At 46.1% G+C, this 25,336-nt stretch overlaps 1 protein-coding gene across 3 annotated transcripts in view; it reads right to left on the bottom strand.

Moving 5' to 3' along the window:
• Window positions 1-25,336, bottom strand: part of LOC105818850 (protein HIRA) — an 87,529-nt gene that overhangs the window by 41,552 nt on the left and 20,641 nt on the right. For all 3 annotated transcript variants that reach the window (XM_012654969.1, XM_012654971.1, XM_012654970.1), the window contains exons 3-13: window positions 24,186-24,296; window positions 22,900-22,990; window positions 21,390-21,484; window positions 14,411-14,506; window positions 13,139-13,299; window positions 11,057-11,224; window positions 9,119-9,232; window positions 7,575-7,645; window positions 6,896-7,001; window positions 5,027-5,242; window positions 3,632-3,717 (exon numbers count right to left, since the gene is read on the bottom strand). In XM_012654969.1, coding sequence (XP_012510423.1) covers window positions 3,632-3,717; window positions 5,027-5,242; window positions 6,896-7,001; window positions 7,575-7,645; window positions 9,119-9,232; window positions 11,057-11,224; window positions 13,139-13,299; window positions 14,411-14,506; window positions 21,390-21,484; window positions 22,900-22,990; window positions 24,186-24,296 — 1,315 coding nt within the window. The remainder of the gene's footprint in view (window positions 1-3,631; window positions 3,718-5,026; window positions 5,243-6,895; window positions 7,002-7,574; window positions 7,646-9,118; window positions 9,233-11,056; window positions 11,225-13,138; window positions 13,300-14,410; window positions 14,507-21,389; window positions 21,485-22,899; window positions 22,991-24,185; window positions 24,297-25,336) is intronic.

The raw sequence follows: 25,336 nt of genomic DNA, 5'->3' as shown, positions 1-25,336 counted from the left end.
CCTTATTTGAGTAGGAAATATTTTCCCCAGGATGTTGTATTTTAACTCTTTATGGTATATTTTTTCAAAAAATACACCAAAAAAGTTATTTTTTTGTAGTCTAAATTTTATGTTATTTTGTAGAAAAGACTTTACCTCTAAGATTATACAAATATTCTTCATGGGCTCTTCTAAAATTTTAAACAAAAATATTTTAAACAACAAAAAAGTCAAACATTAAGAAAGAAACAGTCTCTGAGCTGTTCAGAATACATTTAACTTGGTATGAGGTTGGGATCCAACACCGTTTCTAGAGGGTGCCGAGTAGTCAGGAATTCTATTTATTGATTGAATTAGCTAATGTTTCCTCACTGATGTGAAATGCTGCCTTTAAAATTCCCACATATATTTAGGGCTATTTCTGGATATTCTATTATATTCCATTGCTCTGTCTATTCATGTGTCAGTATCTCACTGTTTTCAGTATCATAGCTTTTCAGTTTTAATTTCGGGTGGGGTTAGTCTTCCCCAATTAATCTTTTTCAGAAATATTTCAGCTATTTCTATTTATTTTTCCATGTAACTTTAGAGTCACCTTGTCTGATTCTGAACACTCCTATGGTTATTTGCATTGGTTAAATTTGCATCTGTTAAATTTATACGTTAAGGGAGGACTGATGTCTTTATGATGCCACCCTAGCTAATCAACGGGATGCATTTCTGTTAATAGTTATTTCTTTGAGTTTTCTTCTAGGTCTCTCAGTAGTGTTTTAAAATTTTCTTCATTGAGATCTACATTTCTTGTCATACTCCAGGTATTTTATTTATGAATGTGATTTCTTTCTGCGTATGTGCGAAGAGGAGTTGGTGCTATCTGATCTCATGTTGATTGTATCCAGCCACTTGATTGTCTTTTTATTGTCCATGGCAGTTTTTCCAGTTGACTCTCTTGTATACCATATCACCCTTAAGTAACAACGCATTTCACTTTCTCCTTTCCAATTTATTCTTTCCCTTGACTAACTGCATAGGCTGGGATGTTGAGAAGAACGTTAAATTATATAGTCACAAGAGCAGACATTTGCTTAGTTTTTTAATTAATTTGGAATAAGATAATTTATCAAGTTAAGGAAGCATCCATCTACTCTCACTTAATTGTTTTAAATTAGAATTTTATCAAAATTCCTTTAAGCATCTATGGAGGTGACTATATAATTATTTCTTTTTATTTTTGGACATGAAGAATGAAATTAATACTTTCCCAAAATTTGAACCTCCTTGCTTTCCTGAAATAAACTTTACTTGGTCATGGTGTAGTAGCCTGTTAACATGTAGTAATGTTCTGTTTGCTACTATTTTATATAGGATTTTGCACTGACATTCACAAATGAGAATGACCTGGGATTTATTATACTCTATCTCTGTTAACATTTTGATATAAATATTATGTTCATTTCAAAAAAGAATTTCCAAGTTTCCTCTCTATGAATAACAATATTTTTAAATAGTATTACAGTTATCTGTGTCTTAAAAGTTTCTTAGAATTTCCCTGTGAAGACTTCTTAGTCTGGTGGCTTTGCGTTAACTCTTTGACAGTGTCCTCTATTTCTTCTATAATAATTTTTCCATTTTAGTGATTTTATTTTCTTTAAAAACCATCTACTTTCAAATTTATTTGCACAGACTTCAGGATAGAATTGTCTCATCCTTTTTTTTTTTTTTTTGAGACAGAGTCTCACTCTGTTGCCCTGGCTAGAGTGAGTACCGTGGCGTCAGCCTAGCTCACAGCAACCTCAAACTCCTAGGCTCAAGTGATCCTCCTGCCCCAGCCTCCCGAGTAGCTGGGACTACAGGCATGCGCCACCATGCCCGGCTAATTTTTTCTATATATTTTTAGTTGGCCGATTAATTTCTTTCTAATTTTAGTAGAGGCGGGTCTCACTCTTGCTCAGGCTGGTCTCGAACTCCTGAGCTCAAACAATCCGCTCGCCTCGGCCTCCCAGAGAGCTAGGATTACAGGTGTCTCATCCTTTTGATTTATTCTATATCTATGATAATTTCCCACTTATAACCACTTTGAATATTTGTGCTGCTTCTTTTCTTTCTTGATTAGCTAAGGTAATAATTACCTATCTTGTTGCTACTTGTTAGAACACGTGAATCAGGAGGGTGAAAAAGCCTTTAAGACCAAAGGAATTAAGTCCTGGCGCCAAGAATATGCACCCTATGGCAGAAAGTGGGCTCAAGGCCAGTTAGGAAGCTTCCTCCGCCTCCTCATCAGGTAAGGCCTAGAAGGATCCACAGAACAAAGTGCCACCAACACTACCACCGCCTCCCTCCCTCCCTCCCAGAGGCCCAGCAGTTTTCAGGGCACATGCACACTTGGTCTTACTTGGTCCTAATAAAAGGTAGGCAGGTGGCATTACCCCTTAACCCTATAGGTTTACAATGGAAAAAGGCTCATTCAAAGGAAAGTCACTGTTCTGGGAGGAGTCCGCAGATCTGGTTCTGGTCTCTCCAGCCAGCCAGGTCTCTGCTCTATGGGGCCTCAGAGCCTGCACACCTCACGTGAGGAGGCTGGATCAGCACATCGTATGACTGAAGGTTTCTTCACACTTCAAGGAAGATTTGGAATGGCTCAGGGTGAACACTGCAAAATGCAGTTGTCTTCAGTACATGATGTCCACAAAGGACTTCCTGACGCCCTGAGCTGATTGGCTGAATGAGTATAAAACCCAGCGTGAATTGCCTTGACAGTGGGGGTCTATTTCTTTCACACAGGGGCTTATTTTTTAAATCAACATACCTCATTCTGGGGAGAATGACCAATAAAAATGTTGCGACAACAGCAAGTGGTGAATGAGTCTATTCCGTGATTTCTGTCCCCCACAGACACAGAGAAATGTGTCTCAGAGAACTACCCTCCACCCAGCAATTCCACTTCTTCCCTTATCCCAAGGGAACAGTCACAGTTGTGCTCAAAGGTTCATTTACAGTCACGAAAAACTGGAAAACTACATGTCCACAGTTAACGGGCTGGTTAAGTAAATCATGGTGCATTCATAGGACAGGAACTTGGATAGTCAGCAAGTGAATGCCTCAGAGGACTATTTATTAAAATGAATGAATGGTCAAGATACAGTAGCACATGGGGAAAAAATACAGATATCAAAATGCTAACAGTGATTATATCTGAAAGACTGTATTATGGATAATGCTCTTTTCTTCTTTGGGCTTTTGCTATTTTCTAAATTTTTAACAATGCTTATATATACCTTTCTAATCAGAAGTAGGTTATAAAAGGAAAAAAAAAGAAAAAAAATCAGTCTGATTGTTTTCCTGTGTGTTCTCTAGTGCTCTGCCAGCAGTGAAGTGCAGCAGATGTGCTGTGCCTGAAAAGGTGCCAGGCCTGCCAGCCGCCGCAACCCCCACCCACCTTCCACACGAGTCAAGTGTACACAGGGCTCTATGAGGAGCACGGGGCTTGGAGGCTGGCGGGAAGCTGGGCTCAACTCCCTCACTTCCACGTTCTATCAGTCAGACATGGCCCACGGGGCCTGTGAAGACCCTAACTGTCAAAGTGCTAACTGGCAGAGAGAGAGGAAGACCTCCCCAGATAACGTCACAGAAAGCTCGGTGAATGAACGAGTACCCAGTGTCCAGCTGTGCTATGCAGAGAGGCGTGATTCTTCTCCGACCATCTGCTGTCCGAGTCTCAACTTGTTTCTTCAAAAGATTCTGGTAAAACAGAGTCACATAAATGAATGGAAAAGTTTCTAGCAACTATCTTCAAATATCAAAAAAATCAAGCTTCCTTTTTCCCTGGTGATAAGAATACTTAGCATAAGATCTACCTGCGACAGAGGCCTCTTAGCATATTTTTAAGTGTGCAATATTGTACTGTTAACTGCAGGCACTGTGCTGTACAGTAGACCTCTAGGACTCATTCATCCTGTAAAACTGCAACTTTGTGCCTGCTGACTAATTGGGCACAGTTTTCCCTGCCCCCAACCACTGGTACCCACCATTCTACTCTGCTTCTGTGAACTTGATCCTCATGTAAGTGATATCACAGTGTCTGTCCTTCTGTGTCTGGCTTATTGTTTAGTTGTATGCCTTAAACATGTATACCTTTTTGTCAATTATTCCTAAAATCAATAGGTTTAAAAAAAGTAAGGCTTTTAAGGAAATGTATTCTAACTTCCCTTTCTAAGTCTTTCTGGTACACCTAAACTAAGCCACCTAATCAAAGAACAAGCCTTTTTTATCAGGGCATGTGCTCACCTTAGTGCACAATAAAGAAGGGCAGAAAGCTTCCAAATGAACTAGCACCACCTTCATCTCTTGCACCAGTACCACAGAGCTGGCAACCAGGTTCCCAGTGCAGCAAGCACATACCAGACTGGCCACCCCCACCCAACAGCCACAGGGTCAATGAAGGAACTACAGGACTGAGACTGCACTCATGAGCCACACTCTTGTCACTGAGCTGGTGATTTTCAAGCTGACTTTTATCACAAAATCCCTCTTCTACAGAAGGCCATAACCATGGGCTCCCACTCACACATTACACCTGAATCACCTGGGGGAGGTTTGCCAACCTATACAAGTTCCTGGAGATGGTGTTAGCTCCCTAGGTGATCTCATGTCCTAACCTGTTCCTGCCCCATTTCCAACCCCCTTTCCATGAAACACAGGCTTTCAGATGAAGAAGAGGAGCCCACAGATGTCTCCTAAGGGCAGAGCCTGAAACCCACTGCTCTCAATATCTAGAATTTCCTAGAAAGGCCAACAGGTTGAGGTTTGGAAGTTCCTATAAGAGATGATGTGCTTTAGGGCTCCCTGGGACAAGGAGGGCTTTGATCAAGGTGACTCAGGCCCCATTACTGCCTTGTGCAGCTGTGGGCAAGGGACCAATCTGCCTAGGCTGGCTGACCCGTGGGACCTGTGCCAGACTCAGCACACACCCTCCTCATGACCACTCGTATCTGTGTCCTGTCCCTGGGCATGTGCCCATGCCCTCAGTGCCACCAGGCTGAGCTCTCACCTTCCTGATGTCTTCCAGACTCTCGCCATTGACGACACCTGCAACAGAGGCCGCTGAGCCTGGCTCTCGGGCTGGGGCACTCTTCTGGTCCAGCTGCTGCTGCTGCTGCCTCCGCTGGTACTTGAGCATTTCAGGGTTCTCGATGACGGCTGTGGAAAGCTGGGCCTCAGTCATGATGGCCAGGCTCTTGCCATAGGTGGACTGGTGAATGCGGCTCTGGGGGAAGCAGGGAGAGGTGCAACAGGCCGGCGTGAGTGCCAGCATGGCCAGTGCGGCCCACCAGCAGGGCCCTCCTGGCTCTGAGAGTGGAAAGGCCCCGATGCCAGTCTCATTGCCTCCCACCCTATTCTGCCTGTCCCTGACTAGACAGCTCTGTTGACATCTCATGCCCTTTCTTGATGTTTATGACCTCCTATGAATGTGCAGCTGGGGATGACAGTGAATGAATGCGACAGCTGACAAGACAACACCTACCCCATTTGGTCTGGTGCAGAACAAATGGCCATCCCCATTGCTTCGAGTGAAAGGAAGACACTCAAATTGCTAACTTAAGGCTTTCAAATCACTCCAAGGACCCCAGACTCACACAGGATGTACAAACAACTAGCATGGCATATTGCCCAGGAACAGGGACTGTGGTTAACAGGACATCTGCCTCACACCAGAGCATGGGTGGGAGAGGTAGCCTTCCAGGAGAGGTGCTCTGGGACTTGCTCCTGCAGGCGTGTGTGGCTAGGAACCTTCCTCCATTGCCACCTTGGTTCTTGCCCCTTCTGAGTCCGTTCCCTGGAACCTCAAGCCAGAATTCAGAGTTTGATCAAGGTTCCCTAGTGTTCCTCAAACACGGGGTCCCTACCTGTGATCCGGGAAACAGTAAGCTAGATACAGTTATTGCACAGGCTCCCTGGGTGACTCTCCAAGGGGGTGCACAGCTATCCCCAGGTACCTGATGACAGTGATAAGGTGGGAAGAAGATCTGAGGCCACTGAGATACTCGCTCCTTCATGAAGAATAATGGGGTGCCAGGTCCTGTTCTAGGTGCAGTCAACAAGGCAGACCTCCATCTCCAAGTGGTTTACATCTTAGAGAGGGGGTCACAATAGTTTAAGAGGGAGCTTCTGTCAGCAACAGTGTCACTATGGGGAGAGCAGCTGGCCTGTTTCCACAGAGCTCCTTTCAGACGAACACATACATCCTACAAGGTGTTGGAGGCCCGTCTATAGCAACAGCAGGTTTCCTAGTATGTAGGGAAAGCAGGGCCTTTCCCAAACCCTTGCAGAGAGCACAGTGGCACCACTGCCCCAGGCAGAGCAGAAGAGAGTAGGCCTAATTCACGCTTCTAACCTAAGGGTCACTTATGGTCTGGGTAAAGGGCCACATTGTTTTCAGAGGCTTAGTTACCTCACTGATGAAATGAATGAGCCCTGCCTTGAGGGTTTTTGTGAAATCATACATGCAAAACACATGGCCCAGAGCCTGGCATACAATAAGTGCTAAGAGATGACCAGTACTACTATTATAATGGGGAAAGTAATGTGAAAAAGGACCCTGGGGGAGTCACTTCAGCTCTCTTCCAGGGCAAAAGCCACCCAATGGGTGGCCTTATCAGCTCAAGAAGAGATGTCCAAGGTAGTTTTATTCTTAGTTCCAGGACTTGTTTTTGACATGAATAGAAACTCACTTTTAAATCAATCTATTCTGTAAAGAACATAAGGATTATAATCTACAAAAGGTGAATACTCCATTAAACTTTAAGAAACAATGTGTCATCGTATCCCACAAGAGGGTCCAATCGAAGGGGTGTCTCACAGCTATCCCAGCTAATAATGTGCCCCAGAGCGTGCAGCAGCACATGGGCCACCAGCCTACCTTCTCCTCCTCACTCAGGGGGTCTCCGAGCTCATCCTGAGAGAAGTCGAGGAATGCCACAGAACCGTCCATGGAGCACACCAGAATGCCCAGCCCGTTCAGAGTCCTGAAAGACACGGCTGTCACCAGCCTGGGAGCAGGAGCTCGAGGCAGACCCCATGGCTCAGCGGCTGGTCTGGGGCAATACTTCAGGGAGATGGACCCCTTCTGTGGCCTGAGGGTGGTGGGAATGATAATCCCTCCCGAGGACCCTAGTGTCCTCCAATTCTAAGCCTGTGTACAAAGCATCTTTTACCATATGTTTTGTAAGAATTTTCAATTTTATTTATCTTATTTTTGAAACCATTTAAAAAATCCCCAAACTCCAGGAAGTATCCACCTAAATCTAGTCATTTTCATTCATGGAAAGACAAAGAGTAACATGGAGCCCATAAGGACCACATCATTCTCCTCATCTCAGACAAGTCCTGAGGTGGTATCTTCCAGTGGCAAATACTCCACAGGGCATGACATTACCACAGCAGCAGGCACACAGCCCAGCTCCTGAATCACATGCAAGTGGCACCCTGGTGTCTGCACCACTGTGCCACCTGACCCTAATCACACCCAGAAGGCCTCGTGTGCTAATGTGTGGCTTCTCCTTTCTTAGCCTACGCTCCGTAACCAGGATCCACCTTACCAGGAAATGTCCATGATGGACTTGTCGAACAGCTCATGGATGACCACCAGCGGCCGCTTCAGACACGTGAGCTGGAAGGAAAGAGGCAGCCGAGGTTCATGGAGTTACTGAAAGCCCCTCTGTGCACGCAGCTCAGTTAACAAGATCAGCCAGGCAGCCTTGAGCAGAGCTTCTGCTGACAGTTAGGGCGTCTTCAATTCTATTCAACAGTGGCTGCTGAGATCTCTAACTGTGGAAACCAAAGCCTATCAAAAATGTGCACCTCACTGGGCGAGGTGAGTCATGTCTGTAATCTCAGTACTCCGAGAGGCCAAGGCAAGATGATTGTTTGAGCCCAGGAGTTTGAGACCAGATTGGGTAACATAGTGAGATGCTGACTGTATAAAAAAATTTGAAAAATTAGCCAGGTGTGGTGGTACATATCTGTCGTCCTGCCTACTCGGAAGGCTGAGGCAGATCACTTGAGCCCAGGGAGTTCATGACTGCAGTGACCTATGATCATGCCACTGCACTCAATCCCGGGTGACAGAGTAAGATTCTATCTCCAAAAAAATAAAAATATACATCCTAGAGTGGATCCTGCCTCCAGGACATGCTGTGGCTTTATACACAGACAGCCAGAAACAGAGAAGACAGAGGGGAAGTGGGTTCTGGAAGGGCTAAAATCTGAGCAGGTGGATAGCCCCACAGAGTAGACCAGTGAGAGTCTACTACTACCAGGTATGTACTCAAAAAGAAATTAAAACATATGTCTACAAAAAGACTTATATGAAATATTCATATCAGCTTTAGTTATAATATCTCAAAACTAGAACCCTAATGTCCATCAACAGGAGAACAGATAAACGAACTGTGGTATACTCACAGAGGGGGATACTACACAGCAATGATAAGGAATAAACTACTGTTAAGTGCAACAACATATATGAATCTCAAAAACATTATGCTAAGCAAAAGAAACGCAAGACACAAAGTAGTAAACACTGCACAATTGCATTTATATGAAGTTCAACAGCAGGCAAAACTCATCAATGTAATAGACGTCACTAGATTGGTCACCTTGATGGAGGAGAGCACGGCCTTTAACTGGGCGGGACCAAAGGGACGAGAAGGAGTGTTCTGGGCAGTGGTGACAATGGTGTGTAAACATATAAGACAATTCACCAAGCTGTACCTTTCAGGTGAATGCATTTTACATACATTATATGTCAATAATAAGATTTTTCTAACAGGAAGCAAACACAACATGCTGTCTACGGCACTGACCACTGAGGGTGCTGCCTGAATCTGGACATGAGTGCTGCTCTGGCCAGGGGTCGGGATGGCCTCTCCCAGCTGGCCCAGGCCCAGTCCTCAGTGCTTGCTTCCAGGACAGCAAGAGGGCCTACAGGTTTCTAAGGAGGGGCTGACTCCAGGCACAGGGTAGAAGTACACGCTATCACCAAAAGCGCTGGGTCTCTCTTTCCTTCAAGGCCTCCAGGCTCACTACCTCCCCAGCCCACACCTCCTGCCCCGCAGCAAAAGCTAAGGGTGACTGGGCTCACCCAGACAGAGAGTGACCGGTCCTTGCTGCCAACAGCACAGCAGCAGTATGGGCAGCTGGGCTTCGCAGAACTCCCGTTCTTCTGCTTCTTTTTGAAGATTTTTGGGTTGAATTTCTAAAGCCAAATAACAAGTGATAAAATAATTAATCAAGCATCAGACATGTACCCCATGCCCAAGCATCAGGAACATAAACAAATCCCAGCCCACCAATGGGAGACCCCCTGACAGCCTGCAAGCCCAGGCACTGGGCGCTATTTCGTCATCATAACCACCTAGGAGGCACTGGGCTGCTAATGAAATAAAGGCTCAGGGAGGTCAGAAAACATGTACAGTCGCCAAATGAATAAGTGGGGAATGCAGATTTGAAGCTTGCTCTACCAAACTCTCCATGTCTGGAGCCAGCAGCCAGGTGGATGGAATGGTAGCTACTAACACTGGCCCTTCTCAACTCCCCTGGCTGGGCAGGGCCAGCCCTAGGACCAAGGAAGAAGCTGAGCCCGCAAAGGGGCTTCTGGGACAAGGACCATTCTGTACCTCCTAAGGGAGGCCAAGGGAATGGCAGGAGAGGTCTAATCCACTGCATTCCTTCTCTGTTCATTGCATCTGTTGTTCATAGCCGTAACTGTCGAGCAGAGATCTGCTCAGCCCGAGAGGCACTCATGATCTCACTGCACCAGGGACCATGGCTATGTCAAACAAAGGTGCTTGAGTGGCTGCTCAGCCCAGGGAACCACCCTCAGTGTAACCTGGCTGTCGCTTTTGGAAAGGCTGGAAGCACACACTGAGCTCCTGTCCACCTCCCTGGATTGAAAGGGGGTGGGAGCTCTTGGAATCCCTAAGCTAGGACAACTGAGGGCTGAGGAAGGGTGGCTCCTGAGAGCCTGGTGTTAGGTGGCTTATAGAGGTTTTAATTCCAGAGGGCTGGCAGGAAGGGCCAGGAGTACACAGACCCTGGAGAAGATAGAATCCAGAAGTGTGGATGCTGGGCTTGAGTCTCCACTATCACCGAGTGGGCTGTAGGGCCTCATGGAGGTTTCTGACACCCAATAAGGCAGGCATCATGACCTCACAGAGCCACTCTGAAGTGGTGGTGAGGAGTGCATGAGAGAATCATGTAGAAGCACTGTGCTAATCATGAAGCAGTGATTTTCAAACATTTTAGCAAAAGGCCCTGGTTCAAACAAAATCTTACATGAATTCCAATACAAAAAAAATGTAAAAAGCAATATTTTATTCATATAAAATTTATGTCTTAAGGAGTAACATATGACATTTATTATCAGCTTAAACACAGAGAACGACAAGCCTATTTGCATCAGGGTCCTGGATGATCCTTCCCTTCTATCACCCTTGGCCTGCCAATCTATTTATTTTGTTTGGTTGCCCAGTGTGAAAATCCTGGTTCTCACACGTTATTTGCAACTATGTAACAGCTTGCTGTGGGCACTCTGACGACACTCTTCATTCAAAGTCCTCGAGAAGCATGAAAGGAAGGATGAGGCCCTTCTCAAGCCTGCTGCACCTCACGTCTCTGCATTCTTCACCCTCCACAGCAAGGTCGGGAGGCAGCGCCTGACTCAGCAATCCACGGCACATCCTTGCAGCTGCGACTGACCGCTGCTGGGCGTGGGAACGAGCACACTGCTTGGTGGACACAACAGAACGGTCCCTGTATTCACAGGAGCCGGGCGAGGGAGATACTGTGCTCAAGCACCTGTGAGCACACCTGAGTATGTAAAAGGCTAGTGTGCAGCCGCAATGTTCCTAACCAAAGATGGATTTTGGTGATACTATGTTAAAGTCTGCAATAAAACATGTGAATATGTATTCCATTTTGTAAAATTAGTTTTTAAATATTTAAACTTAAGTATTTAAAACAAGAACAAGTATGTGCTGAATCTCAGAGCCATCTTCCTCAGCCCCCTACACGCACTCACCACGACAGTCACAGCTTTCCGATGCCCCACGAAGTCCATGTTGGTCTTCCAGCCCTCCCGTTCGATGATCTGGGCAGTGGGGCCAGAGTTGTTCATGGCATGGGCAGACACCAGGTAATGCCCATCAGGCGACCAGCTGAGCCGCAACACGTGGGTCGTCCCTCCACACTGAAAGAAACACCTGCACTTGAAAGGAGCTCAAGACTAACTTTGTGACCAAAACTCTGGCCTCAAGGATAAAGTCAAACTCCGATTTACAAATGTATGATGCCAAAGGGTACACCCCAAGCTTCTAGCTACACTGAGAGTCTCTTTCTGCCATCCAGATGGCCCAACCAAAGGGGCTCTGTCATATGAATTTGGGAACTACAGCATCCCACACTGCCCCCCAGGAGCTGAACTAAAAACCGCAGCACAGAAGTATAGGCCCTGAGGGGACCTGCAGGAAGGCCAGTTCTTTGAACCATCACCTCTTCGTGAGTCAAATATCTTTGGCCGCTGACCCACTTCTATACAGCACCTGTTAACCCACCACGTGACATCTGCAGACCATCCTTGAGATACACTGCAGCAGTGAAAACGCACACGGGAGCCTAGAGGAGCCTGCCTGTAATGCAGCTGGTGGCCATGAGGCACCACCTACTCTCTTGAGCCTGTCTCCTCACCCAGGTGGTGGTGAGGACACCACCAAGGAGAAAGGTCCATAATGTTCTTATAAACTGTAAAAGGCACAGCAGAAAGGCACTGTTCCCCTGACCCTTCACATTATTCCTCCTGTAAGGTGAGATGGTATGGGTCCAGAGCCAGCCCCCTGAAGCTAACATTGGGCCTGGGGTTAAGATCTTGACCTCACAACCCCACAGTAGGACAGGACAAAGCAGGGTCTGAGGGCAGTGACATCGCCTGCCTCAACTTCCACCCCAGGCCAGAGACTCCCTATGCCATCTGGGGTGGCAGGATGAGCCCACCCAGAGGAGGCTGAAGAGTGATGCCATTTCCTACTGGTACTCAAGACACTCCCACAGCCGCCTCCAGGAGCCCAGCTCATGGCACCTCATTGCCTGGCAGCCGGAGTCCCAAGGAGCACCAGAAGATGTGAGAGCCCATGTCACCTGTACCAGGCAGCTGCAGTCAAGGAGGGCAAGACTAAGTAAGGTAACAATCAATACTCATATACCCAGCCTGGGAGCTGGTGTTGGTTTTGGGTGAACTTTCACTTCCCTCCTGCAGCCAGCCCAACCAGTGGCGAATGCCTATTCTTCCTGCAAAGCCTTGCTCATGTGCCCTTGCCCTGAGAAGCATTCCTGATGTAGTCACTCCCTCACGCTGTTTCTGCACTCTGGACAACTCTATCACATACTCACAGTGGACATGAACATGTCTTTCCTGCAGGGCTACAAGGGTCAAGGGGAGAGACTCCGTCTCAATCCACTTTTATTTCTCTGTAACCAGGATTGCCTTACATACAGTAGACACTTAAGTGCCTGCATAATGATGATCCTCAGCTCTCATTCCACTTGAAATCAGAACTCAAAGGAAGTGGTAGTAAAATATAATACTATTGAAGCTACTGTAGTCTCATCGCCAAACATTTTGCAAACCGTACTGCTGACTGTACTTGGAGGCACAAATCGGCTGGCCTGCAGAGCAGATGCCAGCAAGCACAGCCGCGGTACACTGAGGAGCGACAACAGAGTCTCCCCTATCCCGCCCCTGCCCCTAATAAGCAGGCAGCTCGATGAAAATTCCACACGGTAAGAAAAAGTTTCATCCGTGTCTATGGCAGTGAGCTGGGCACAATGACACAAGGTACACATCCCTAAGGTTCCCTTCAACTTTAAAATCCATAACTTTTTTTCACTTTAAAGTTGGATAATAAACGATTTCTCAGAAATGAAAGATTTATCATCTGACTCTTAGGGCCAGAGGGCCCACCCGAGAGAACACTGACTGGCCTGCACAGGCCCTGGACTCCACGCATCCCCCACGTGGTCTGGCCACAGCCGGCTCCCTCTCTGTGCTGGGTCAGGAAGGGGCTGGAGCAGGTGCTGGGGCCAAGCTCCCTGGGCTGTCCCCAGTTACCTCATCAAAAGGCTTGGTGATGCTGGTCTCTAACTGCCAGTCCAGTGTCCTCCACACCTTCAGGCTGCGGTCATCAGCTTGAGAGGCTATGTATTTGCCAACAGGGTCCCAAGTCAACCCTTTCACCAAGCCAGAATGACCTCTCAGAGTAGCTAGAATTTCTGTGAAGAAAAAAGAAATGTGGAAGGTGTCACCTGGGGAAAACAATGACTCTGTGTAGAAAACACAAGCTGTCATCAGTGGGCCATGGGATGGAATCCCCACAGAAGGGACTTCAGCAGTCTGCCTTGGCCAGCCCCTACCCAAGGCACAAACAGAAGAGCCCCTCTTGTGATCTCCACCAAAGCAAAAGCCACCTGAAGACATGACTGCATCAGGGAGCCAGGCAAACAGGGGGCACAGGTTTGGGCCAGAGCCGCCAATTCTACCCCTGTGTCTTGTCTGTAGGAGGCAGCCCTGCCCATGGCTGCCCTCCCTGGGCCATGACATCAGCAGTTGATGTGAGCCTCCCTGGCAGCTGTCTGGGAAGCAGGCCTCACAGCTCAGGGGGCTGGGCAGCAGGCTGAGTCTTTCTTTAGTCATCGCTGAAGACAAAGGTGTGCACGAGAGCACCTCCTACAGACTTGCAATCCAAATGCTAGCCCAGTCTCTAAAACTGCCCCTCCACAGCCAGACTGATGTCCCCACACATGCTGCCGGTGGCTTTCAAAGAGAGTGAAAATTACTTGGATCCAAGCCCATCCATGACGCATTTTAGCCCACGAGGAAAACATACTCCAGATACAGAGTGGGAATATGAGAAGTATTTTACTAGTTACAAACTGCAGCACTGTATGAGGTTATGCTATCTGTTGTAATTTTAAACACAATGAGTAAGAAAAATCAATCTTTTGCAAAACTGGGTTTGTGCTAGCCCACGTGTTCAGGGGCTTCACAGAGGGGACAGCAACCGAGCTGAACCACGAGCTCAGTGGTGGGGTGCACACAGCATGCGTGAGGGTGCTGGGGTCCCTGTGCCAGTCTCTATGGCACATCCATGCCAGCGCTCGGTTACTATTTTTCTTTAGCATAAATCTCTTTTTAAACCTTAAACAAACGTAACTGGTAAAGAAAAAAAGAACTGGATTACTGACAAGACACATAAATCCTAGGCCACTGTCATACATTTGTTGCCACCAAGACTAAGGAGAGACTCCCCCACACCCCCCGACAGGCAGTACTGCTGGCGACCTGCCAATTTCTGCCAACAAACAGTCAGAGAAGACCCCAGACCTGGAAACTTCACAGCGTTCCAGATGACGACAGTGTTATCCACGCTGCATGAGGCCAGCCAGGCATCGTGGGGAGACCATGCTACATCCATCACATCTGGAAGAAGACAGAGGCTTGTGGTGAGATCTCTCACCTGGCATTCAGACCCAGTGAGTGAGTACTTGGCAGCACCCCTGTATGCTAGCTGGACCAGTGCCCTGGGGTTCTCACATCTGAGGACACTTGATCTGGGACCATCACAACCAGATCTTTTTCTTTAACCAGCCTGAACAAATTCTCTGCTGAAGTTTTTCAACCAGTCATAAAATGTAAAGCATGTAACTGACCCCAGTGCCCCACTCCTTTTACAGAGGAAGCCGCTGAGGGCGTGGCTGAGTGCTGGGGCACCATGTGGAATCACCCATGCACGAGAACCGAGGCCTGCCATTTCCTGGGTCTGTGGCTGAGGCACACTCCTCAGCCCTGCTGACTTGCTTCTCCAATCCTAATTTGGCCTTCCTCCGTGAAGCCTCTTGAGCACGAGGCACGGTGGATAGGCACTTGGTGGAATGCCTGGCACAGCCAGAGCCCCAGGGTTGCTGATGACTGAGTGCCAGCCATCTCTAGGCCCTCCTGCTCAAGAACTGGGCCTCACCTTCCAGACCCTGCCAGGAGCACCCCTTCCCTTCTAAGCCTTCAAACAGAACGAATCACGCTCATTTCTTTGTGACTCAGTTTCTCATCTGTCAAGTGCAGAATGAAAAACAAAACCTATGCTCATTGGGTCACTGTGAGGATTAATGTGAGAAACTGCCACAGCACCGTGCCAGGCACACACCAAGGCATCGATGAGGTCAGCCGTGACGATGGCGCCAACCTTGCCTATCCTGCCATCAGGGGTGAAGGGCGCGGTCTTGGTTATTTTTCCAACCTCAGCGCCTGGTGCAGTGCTAGGTATACAGAAGAATGATTGGTGAGTTGAAGAAACAAATAGCAGCAAGGTAATAGCTATTGAGTCCTTTCCCCACAGATTTTAAAAAACAGATATAAGCAAAATAGTCAAAATTTCTATTGTACTTTTTTCTGGTTTGTATAAAATCTTCAGTGACAGCTTGACGAATTTTTTCACATTGTCTCACACTTTGGGCTCACATAGCGTACATACTAGTACGCTGCATTTCATACTCTTATTTGCCTGTGTGATCTTCGCGGCTTCATTTCCTTTTTGCCCTGCGTCCTATGTCGCTAAGAGCACTCACTGCTGTAAACAACCCAATTTAACACCGAATGCTAACTCGATTCCAGTTTTTCATGCTAATACACCTGTATGTGTCACTCTCTATACCCTGGATTATTTCTGAGATTGATACCCCAGAGTGGGAAGCCTGGGCAGAGTATCTGAACATTTTTATAGGTCTGGATTCTCACAGAATTGTACTCTGCTTTTTACTTTCTTTCTTTTTAGAGATGGGGTCTCACTCTGTCACCCAGGCTGGAATGCAGTGGCACAATCATAGCTCATTGCAGCCTGAACTCCTGGCCTCAAGCGATCCTCCTGCTGCCTCCAGTAGCTGGGATTGCAAGCATGAGCCACCAGGCCCAACTTACACTGTTTTTCGAAGACCCCCTAGGGCTTTATATTTCTACATGTAGAATGTCTGCTTCAAAACTGTTTCATTAGCAATGAGAAATTATGACTTTTTTTTCCTTCAGACTTATTAAGTACACTTTATATTTTGAAATTTTGGTTTGATTATTAGTGTAAGCGAAGATTGTTCATGTCTGCTTGTCTATTATTTAATGTCTCTTTGGACTAATGTGCTCACATATTGTCACCGTTTACTGGGAGGTCTTCTGTGCAGTGGGTCTAATAAACATGAATGTAGTACCTAAAGAATGAAGGAAATAAGAACTTTCTCTAGGAACTCAGAGTCCTGGAGGGGTAGATATGTAAACATCAGGACTGCCCTGTAGTACCCAAGTCCTAGGTCAGAGAAGATGGAGTCAGATGAGAACCCAGAAAGGAAACAAGATTTTCTTAGCAATTTCCACGGACCAGTTGTTACACAGACATTACATGCAAATGTCACCTATTTGTCTTTCTGTACTCTGGGAGTTTTATATAGTAAAGCCTGTTATTTTCCTTTGTGATTCCTTCTATTGCTAGAAGCCTGATAAACACTCAATTCTGTTTTCTCCTAGTTTAGTTATTTGGAATGTTTATCTCTTCAATATCTGAAATTTATTTTGGTGTATGCTATATTTAGTGAGGATCTAAATTAATTTCTTCTCCCTCATAAAGTACTGAATGGTTACTACACCATCACATGTGTGGAAGAGTCCTTTCTGTTTTTGATAAGTGATGCCTCCCTGACCATGCACTAAGCTCTCAGGTACACCGCGGTCTCCCTCAGGGCTGTCAGCTTTACCCTCAAATGCTTGATGTTTCACTGAAACTTTGAATGTTTGCAACAGTAACATTACTTATCCTTCCAGATGTCCTTCAGAGTCATTGCTGAGTTCTACAGTAAATCCATATACATGATTTTCTCCCTAAACTCTAAGTTTGGAGCTTCTGGCTTCGGCCTGTACACACCACCCTTTTCACTGTGGATCTATACACCCAAGACCCTCCCCCTCACTTGAGGGTCACAGTTGTTCTCACCATCATTCCTAGCGATTCCAGGAGGGTGATTCTTCTAATACCCAAGGCTCTTGGTTCCTTAAGTTTCTCCTCCACCAGTGACCTTGGCTTCCTCTACGTCATTCTCACGGTCATGCCCAGAGACCTTCCATGACAGATCACTGCAACCCCTCCTCTCAGTTCCAACCTTCCCACACTCCAGCCAGCAGCTCCATGCTTCCAGCCCACTCTTGGCTCCAACAGTACTGTACCACCACCAGGGAGCTCTGCTCTGCTGAAGCTGCTGTCCTCCCACTGCCTGTGTCCTTCCCTCTCCTCCAGCTGAGACCATACCACCACTCCTCTTTCTCTTCTGTCTTCATAGGTGCCTGACAAAGCCCCATCCAGTTCAATCCAGCTCTATCCTCCCTCACACTTTCTTGAGTACCCTCCAACTGGGCTTTGGCCCAACCACACCAAGGCAAATTGCGCTTGTCAAGGTCTCCAGCGACCTCCATGCTGTCAAGTCCAGTGGTCTTTCCTCAGTCCTCACCTTGCCTCTTGTGCAACACGCTCTTCCTTTAGATGCTCTCTTCACTCTCTCAACGGGCCTCTCTTTCTCAGATTCTTTTGCTGATTTCAACTCTCTAAATCCTAGGCTCCATCCTTGGACTCTGTTCCTTCCGAGAACTTTCTCCTGTACTCAACACTCGTATTTCCAAATGCCTACTCAGCATGTCCACTTATGCTGGCAACCTTAACATGTCTAAAACCGAACTCTAAAACATATCCTCTTATTTTACATACCTCTCTGTTAATAAATAAGAAAAAAACATGAAAAAAAAAAAGAAAGGAAAAAAACAAATAAAACATTTCCTCTAACAAGTATTTCTCTCCCGCTGCCCACAGACCTCCCTGTCTCAGGGTACAGCCCTGCATCCTTTCCAGTGCTCTGGCCCTGCACTCACTCCTCTGCCTATCTCATGCCCTGCATCTCATCCGCCAGGAAACTGCCTCTGACCACTTCTCACCACTTCCGTGTTATGACTGAGGTCCACTGTCTCTCACCTACATTATCGCAGCAATCACTTTGCTGGGGGCCCACGACAGAGACTCCATACAGCTGTAGCAGGTATCAATCCCTGCCCAAATCCCTCCTCAGCCTTCCCATCTTGCTCAGAAAAGAGCACTCACAATGGTCTAACAGGCCCCCCCAAGTGCCTGGGGACTCCCTGGACATACCAAGTGCATGTCCATGCCCCAGGGCTTTTTCCCTGGCCGTCCCCTCTGCCTGGATGGCCACATGGCTCTCCCCTCATTGCCATCTGGTCTCTCCTCAAATGTCACCTCCTGACTGTGCTCCCAGCACTCACTGTCCAGATCCTCACAGGACTATGCTCCTCGGTGCTCATCTTCAAATCTCCTACACAACTGGCTCCCTTTTGGTCTCTTGATAAGAATAAAATCTGCTTGAGAGAATAGTGCCTGGCACATGGCAGGTGCTCAATAAATATTTGCTACATAGATGAGCAAATACTAATGTGGGAAAAATGTATTCTATTCAGTCTTTCCATTTATGAAGTGGTCATTTTATATCTTTCGAAAAAGGTTGTGGTTTAAGTCTTAGAGATCTCATTCATTTCTTGGTAAGATTACTTATTCCTGGTTATTTACTGAGTTCTCTTTTTATCATGAGGTATTCTAATTGGCTATTACTAGTAAAAGATGAATAACTAAAAATTGTTCTGATATAAGGCCAATTTAAAGACTCACTAGTTCTAAGTGTTTTTCAGCACTTTATTTGTTCTAAGAGTTTTATTCCTTTGGTTTTTCTTGATGTACAATAATGCCACCTTCATTTCTGTCTTAATTTCTAGTCTGCCTGCCTTCTGACCTAATTGTACTGCAGAAATTCGAAAGCAACAGATTAAATGACACCACCCATCACTGTCTTTTCTCGGTACAAATGGGAACCAGGTTTAACTGTGAACTGTGGTATTTGCCACTGCTTTTAAAAATATGCAGGACTCTATTATATTAAGGAAATACCTTTCTATGGGCTTTTCTAAAAAGCATTTTTAGTAGGAATTGATGCTGAATTATCTAATATTCCTTTTAGAACACGGAAGATGACTCTGTGGCCTTTCATATTTAACCTCCTAGCATGTTATATTAATAGATTCCTTTGCATACAAAATTCTTCCATTATAAGTCATATTTAATCATAATAAACTACTCAAGTGTTATTATATTCACTAGTATTGTTTTTGATTTTTCTGTTTTTGTTCATATTACTCTATGCTTTTGTTTCACTGTTATTTTTCTTAGGTTTTGGAAACCCAGCATTATATTTTCTTTTGAAGAATAAATACTTCTAAGTTCTACATAATTTTTCTTAAAAGCTGAAAACAATGCATCCACAAATAATTTAGGATCAGTAACTATTTCTGAAGATAGCTTTTCAATTTTCATTGGTTATTACTCTGTTCAGGTTTTCCTAACCCTATAGTACCAATTTCGAAAACTTATATTTTCTGGAAAATTATCTTTGAGTATTTTGTTTTTAGGTTTATGCTTTTAATAGTATAAACATTACATTGTACTCTTTGATGATTTTTTTTCCATCTGGGTTAAATGTTTTTCTAGACCTTTAACTTCTAATTTTGTCTAGGTTTTTTCTCCCCACCCCTCAATTAAATATGTCAAGTAATACTTCTTACGCTTTGCTTTTCAAAGACTCAGTTCTTTCTTATTCATTTACTTCTGCTTTTCACTGATTTTCCTTCTTGGATGGTTCTGCCCACACTTGCTACCAGGACCAGTGAATAAGGAGTGGCAGGTACCCCAGCTGAAGGTGGTCAACCCTACATGCCTGGTTAAGGAGCCCATGGGGGTGGCAGGGCAGGAGAGATGTGAAGTCTGAGGTTAGGGTCTTGTAAGTCACCTCACGTGAAGCCCCATCCCACTGGGCACCCTCACAGACATGTGTGTCAAATTCCAAAGAAGGCCAACTAGATTTCACCATGAGTACTGTGACACAAATAAAGGCAAATTACACATTTTTATTGCTATCAAAGAGTAACACAATGCTACTGTTTCAGCTTTCACAAATGTGGATTCAATCTGTGGTCACAAGAGATGGGTCTGTTTTCCTTTAAACTGTCTACTCAGTGTTTGCTGAGCACATACTGCCAACGGATTAAAGACCATGCCTTCCACATCTCTCACTCCAGCCCTACCTTCTCCTAGAGCTCCAGGCTCAATTCTAAAGTTTCTTGACATTTCCTCTCCCAACCCTCCAAGCCTGGATACCCCATGCTGAACTAGTATCCGTCCCCACAAGCCTGTTGTCCTTATGGTCTCAGCAGAGGACATTTCTGGCTATCTAGGCACCCACCCAGGAATCTACCTCATCCCTCCCCGTGACTGTCCTAAGTATTCCCAAATCAATCTCTTCCTTTCTACCTCAATTATCACAGGCCTAGCTCAGGCCCTCACAGCATTCACTTGAACCACTAGAACAGCCTCCATTTCACAGAGCTGTCAGAATGACCTTGTACTTCAAAGCTCTTAATGGCTCCTGCCTCTTCCATGATAAGGGACACCGTCAGTAATAGGGACATGAGCTTTCCATGACCTGACCCTGGCACACCTGGCCAGCCTCACTTTGTACTGTTCCCTGTCTTGTACATAAAGTTCCAGCTGTGGTGAAATGCCCCCAACTCACCACTCATACCAAGACTTTCTCCCTTCTGCTGTCTTCCCCTGTGCCTGGAAAACCCTTTGGTTCATTCCTGAGTGGGACCACAGTCTTTGTGAGACAAGTCTAAATTGTACTCACTCTTGAATCCATGACATCTGGGTACACAGAGCACAGGCTACAGACTGATAGGGACCGACCATCCTCCTTTTTAGTCTAAATCCGTAAAATGTGCCCCTTTCCACACCGAGTCTACTTAAAACACGTTGCAAACATATTCAAGGTCAAGTTGAGAAACTCTTCATTGGGCACCTGTGAGCTGGTTTCTGGGGAACAAATAAAGTGCGCTTATGGACTCAGTGATCCACTGATGAAGGTAATGAGTCTGTTCAGCAGGATAAAGAGCAGAACGTGGGAAGTTCTACATTAAAGATATAAACATATACCCCATGAGGGCAAGAGTGGGCAGACTGAATGCAGCCAGAGGCAGGCAGTGGAGACAGTAACTACACAGATCTTGAGGGACAGGCAGGTATGACTGATGGTGATGGGGAGGGACAGCCCAGACACAGAGCTGCTGTAAGGATCAAACAGTCCCACAGGGGACAGGGAGGTGATGTTGCTGCTCTGAGCCAGCTGTCAGGGGCCCACACACCCCAAAAGGCAGTCCCACTCACCGCCTGAGTGATTCCGGAGGATGGAGACACACCGCCACTGCTCCACATTAGCAAGCTTACCACTGGAGCCAAACACGGTGCTGGGGCCGATGTACCTGTGTGAAAGAGGGGCCACATAGGCATTCACGGAGTGCTCTGGGCAGGGCACAGAGATGCTCCTTGCAGCATGGCTTATCATGGCAGACAGAACAAAGCAGAAACAAACAATGACCGAAAGCACAGGGTTGTTGAATGGAAGGGGCTAATTAGATAAATTATGATCCATGCACTTGATGAAATACTACAAAGCCATTACAAAGCTTGCATGGGAAAATGTCCACAACATATAACTAAGTGAAAGAAGCAGGCTACAGGACATGATATATAATATGATACCACTTATGTAAAGAAAAAAATACATATGACATGAATAGCATCTGTGCACAGAAAACAGATCAGAAGGAAACACACTCAAAAATACCAAAATATCAGCTGTGGCTTTATTTGTTTATTTTTTTCATCATCCAGGATATACACAGGAACCATGGCTTTTTCAGGTGATGGGATGATAAGAGTATATTTTCATTTTTTTGGTTTTCCAAATTGTATACTAAATATATTATTTATTTCAGCTATTTAAAGTAGCAAAATCAACAGTATTTTTAAGCCTCTTATGAATCAAAAGGCCCTGTCTTCACACCTGCAGTGGAGAAACCAAACAAGCTGTGGGCACTAACTCCTACCACGGGAACCTGGTGGAGGTGGCCTGGTGGAGGTGGTGCCAACACCACCGATGCTCAGAACATCTGTTAACACCCTTTGCTCTTAAAGAGCTCTTCACAAACCCAGAGAGAGCTTACTGAGGCAGCAGAGTGGGCTAAAAGAGAGAGCATGCCTCCCCTCTTGAAGCCATGGCGAGAGGGCCACCCTTGGTGAGCAACAGTGCAGGCTCTGATTCCCCAGCCTGACTGGCCCAGAGTCACCTGGCAGGCTTATTATAGGATAGAGTCCCAGGAATCACCCTGAGAGATTCTTTGCTTGGGTGTTAAAAAAAAACAGTTTTGCAGGTGATGGTTAGCTCATTTTGGGTGCAGAGCAGGGGCTGCCCCAGGTTGAGGCTGACAGATAATGAGTCAATGGCAAAGTGGGTGAGCTTTGGACCCCCTGCCCCCGATGCCAACAGAGCACCTCGACTTTAACCATTTTGTATATTGGAGTTCCATATGAAATCTCATTTGAAGAATAAAACAAAAATGAAGCCACTCCATCAGCACCTGAGGGATTAGCCCTTCCTTTTCAGGTGGAAGCCCTGCAGCCCTGCCAGGAGTAGCTGACCAGGTCACCAGGCAATCTGGTAGCCTCCCAACTCCCTGGTCAGGCCCCAGCTGCTCCTGACCTATACTCACTTCCTGCTACGTATGAGGTCAGAGCTCTGGTGACTTTAGTGACAGAGCGGGGAGAGGTGACTTTGATAAAGACCAGCAAAGAAGCTTCTAAAAATAAAATGTGAAGAAAGGAAAATGATGCTTACGTAGCCCGCTTCCACACCATAATCAGTTTGTCATCTCCCCCAGAAGCTAAATACATCCCACTGTTTGACCACCGCACACAGTTCACACATGCTGGGAAGAAAAAAAAAACATGATGATGAAAATCCAGTAGTCATACCCGTTTGCTTTCTGCAGAGTTCGGCAAGATTTAAAGGGTTTATAAAATCTAATCTATCTGATCTATAAGGCATCTACTATGTGAGAGCCCCAGAAAAACAATTCAGTTTGAGCTCAACCTGAAGTGGGGAGTCTGGAGGGGGAAAATAAGCATAACCTGAGAATTGTTCGTGCTGAGTGAAACAGTCAACAGGAGGCTTATTTTCAAGAAAACTAATAAATAACTAAGTCTCATCATTCCAAAAGGGCATCTATTGATAAGACGTATTTCTCAGTAGGGATTATTCTCAACATGAGAGCATGGGCTGAAAAGGTTGAGATGCCTTTTCCAGAACTTTCAGGAGAGCAGCTTGGTAGAGTATAAAACTCTGACCTCATCCCACCTGTCAGAACCAGCCTTTTTACATTAGGATTTTCCAAACATGTCAGTGCTGCAGATTGATTGATTCTGCACTTACAAGTTCAGATCAGCGGAAATTCCCCCAGACCCCTGAAGGGTCAGAGTCTCCAGGAGCACTCAAAGCTCAGCCTTTGGGAGACCTGAAATATGACAGATGCTAGCCAAGTTGTAGCCCCCACACAGTCTGTGAGTAATTTGTGTGCCAGGTCTCAGGACGCTGCGAGGCATCCTCCCACCTCTGGCTGGCAGGACAAGAACACACAGAGCAAAGGAGGGGCTGACATCCGAAGGCCAGTAACTGTTAATACATCTCGGGGTGGGAAACTAAGGCACTACAGCAGGAAAGGAAACCACAACACTGTCCAGTGGCCAAAAGGGTCCTGGCAGAGAGCCTCAGAGTGACACAGTGCCAGATTGAGACATTTTGGCGAGTTGTCTCTTATGCACCCTTCCCCAGAACCCTGCAGTGTCCGGTTGCTGGCCCCAAAGCCCCACGGGATCAGGCAGTAACGACTCATGAGCAGGAAATCACCAGAGGTACCTGCGGACTGTCCAAAGACGGTTCTGTGGGCGGGCCGAGTCTTCTGCTGAATAACTCACCCAGGTGTGCAGCCAACATCTGTGCCTTCAGACAGCAGGCCGAGGGGAGTTACTGCCGCACGGGGCCTTATCTTTCTAATTACAAACACACGTGCTAACCTTGGGCACTCTGCCAACACTCAAAGCCTGCAAAGGGCCACTCTGTAATACCTAAGTGATTGTCCATCTGGCAAAGCATCTTGGGGATATTTTCATCCTTCTCGTCATCCTCCTGGAGGACTGGAGACATATTCCAGATCACAACCTTCCCAGAATCCTGCCCTGGAACAAAGGAACAGAAATAACTATGTGCAAGGAGTAGAAATTTGATATTGATACGATAATAACCATGAGAAGTCCTTACTTAGCTTCCACAAATCATGATTAACTAGATCTAAGGGGACTCAATTTGAATTACTAATGTAAGGTACAGAAAAGATGAAAAAAAGCAAGTATTCATAGGGACCAGAAAGTGTGTGATTTTAGCGGTAAGTTGAGGCCAACCTGACTTTACGGAAAGCACTCTGGAGGGGACTCAGAGCTTTGCTCTGGCCTCTAACACAGATCCCACAGGGTCCCTTAGAAGGCTGTCATCCCTGCCCAGGACCCAGACTCGTCTGTAAAATGAGGAGGACAGAAAGTCAGTGTCCCGTGACCCTTTCCAGTCTGGAATGTGTACCCTTACAAAGCAAAGAGAAAAGCACACCCCATTGGGGTTTCCCTCCCCTTCAAGGTGTCACCGGGAATCCACAGCTGTTCCAGAGCTGACCGGTTGCTTTGAGACCCCAGTTTGAAATGTATCCTGAACACAGGAAAAAAGGCTCATTACCTTCTTAGGTGCCCTCTGCAGTCAACTATGGACAGGAGATCAACCAAAAGAGGGGATTTAGGGTTCCTGTGGTCATAAGCTGATGCACTGCTCTGCTGAAAAATATACCTATGCATTTTAGTAATGATTTCTCTTTCTACACTTTCCATCACTGATTCCTAACGAAAGTCTAGCCCCTCATTTAACTTTCTATTATAGAGGGAAAGAAACCAAAGAACACCTCAAAATGGACATGCCAAAATTACCACAAAGCATGTTTGAAACTGTCTTTGGTCAATATGTTAAAATATTTCCTAAACATCTCTGCTGGACTTTACACATCTTATCCAAAGCAAAGTGATAAGGTGTGTCTCCTCTGGAGACAAAGGGCAAACCCTCTGCTCCCCTAAGCTAAATCCAGACTCCTCTCAGGTGCAGTCCACAGCACACAGGAAGCAGAGAAAGGCCTCCCTGCCCACAGCTTCCCTATACTCCTTTCTGGCTTCCTGCCTCT

This window comes from Propithecus coquereli, unplaced genomic scaffold (assembly GCF_000956105.1).
Source record: "Propithecus coquereli isolate 6110/MARCELLA unplaced genomic scaffold, Pcoq_1.0 Scaffold456, whole genome shotgun sequence".
Taxonomy (NCBI): domain Eukaryota; kingdom Metazoa; phylum Chordata; class Mammalia; order Primates; family Indriidae; genus Propithecus; species Propithecus coquereli.
Note: the sequence above shows the minus strand (reverse complement) of the source record. Positions and strands in the feature narration are given on the sequence as shown.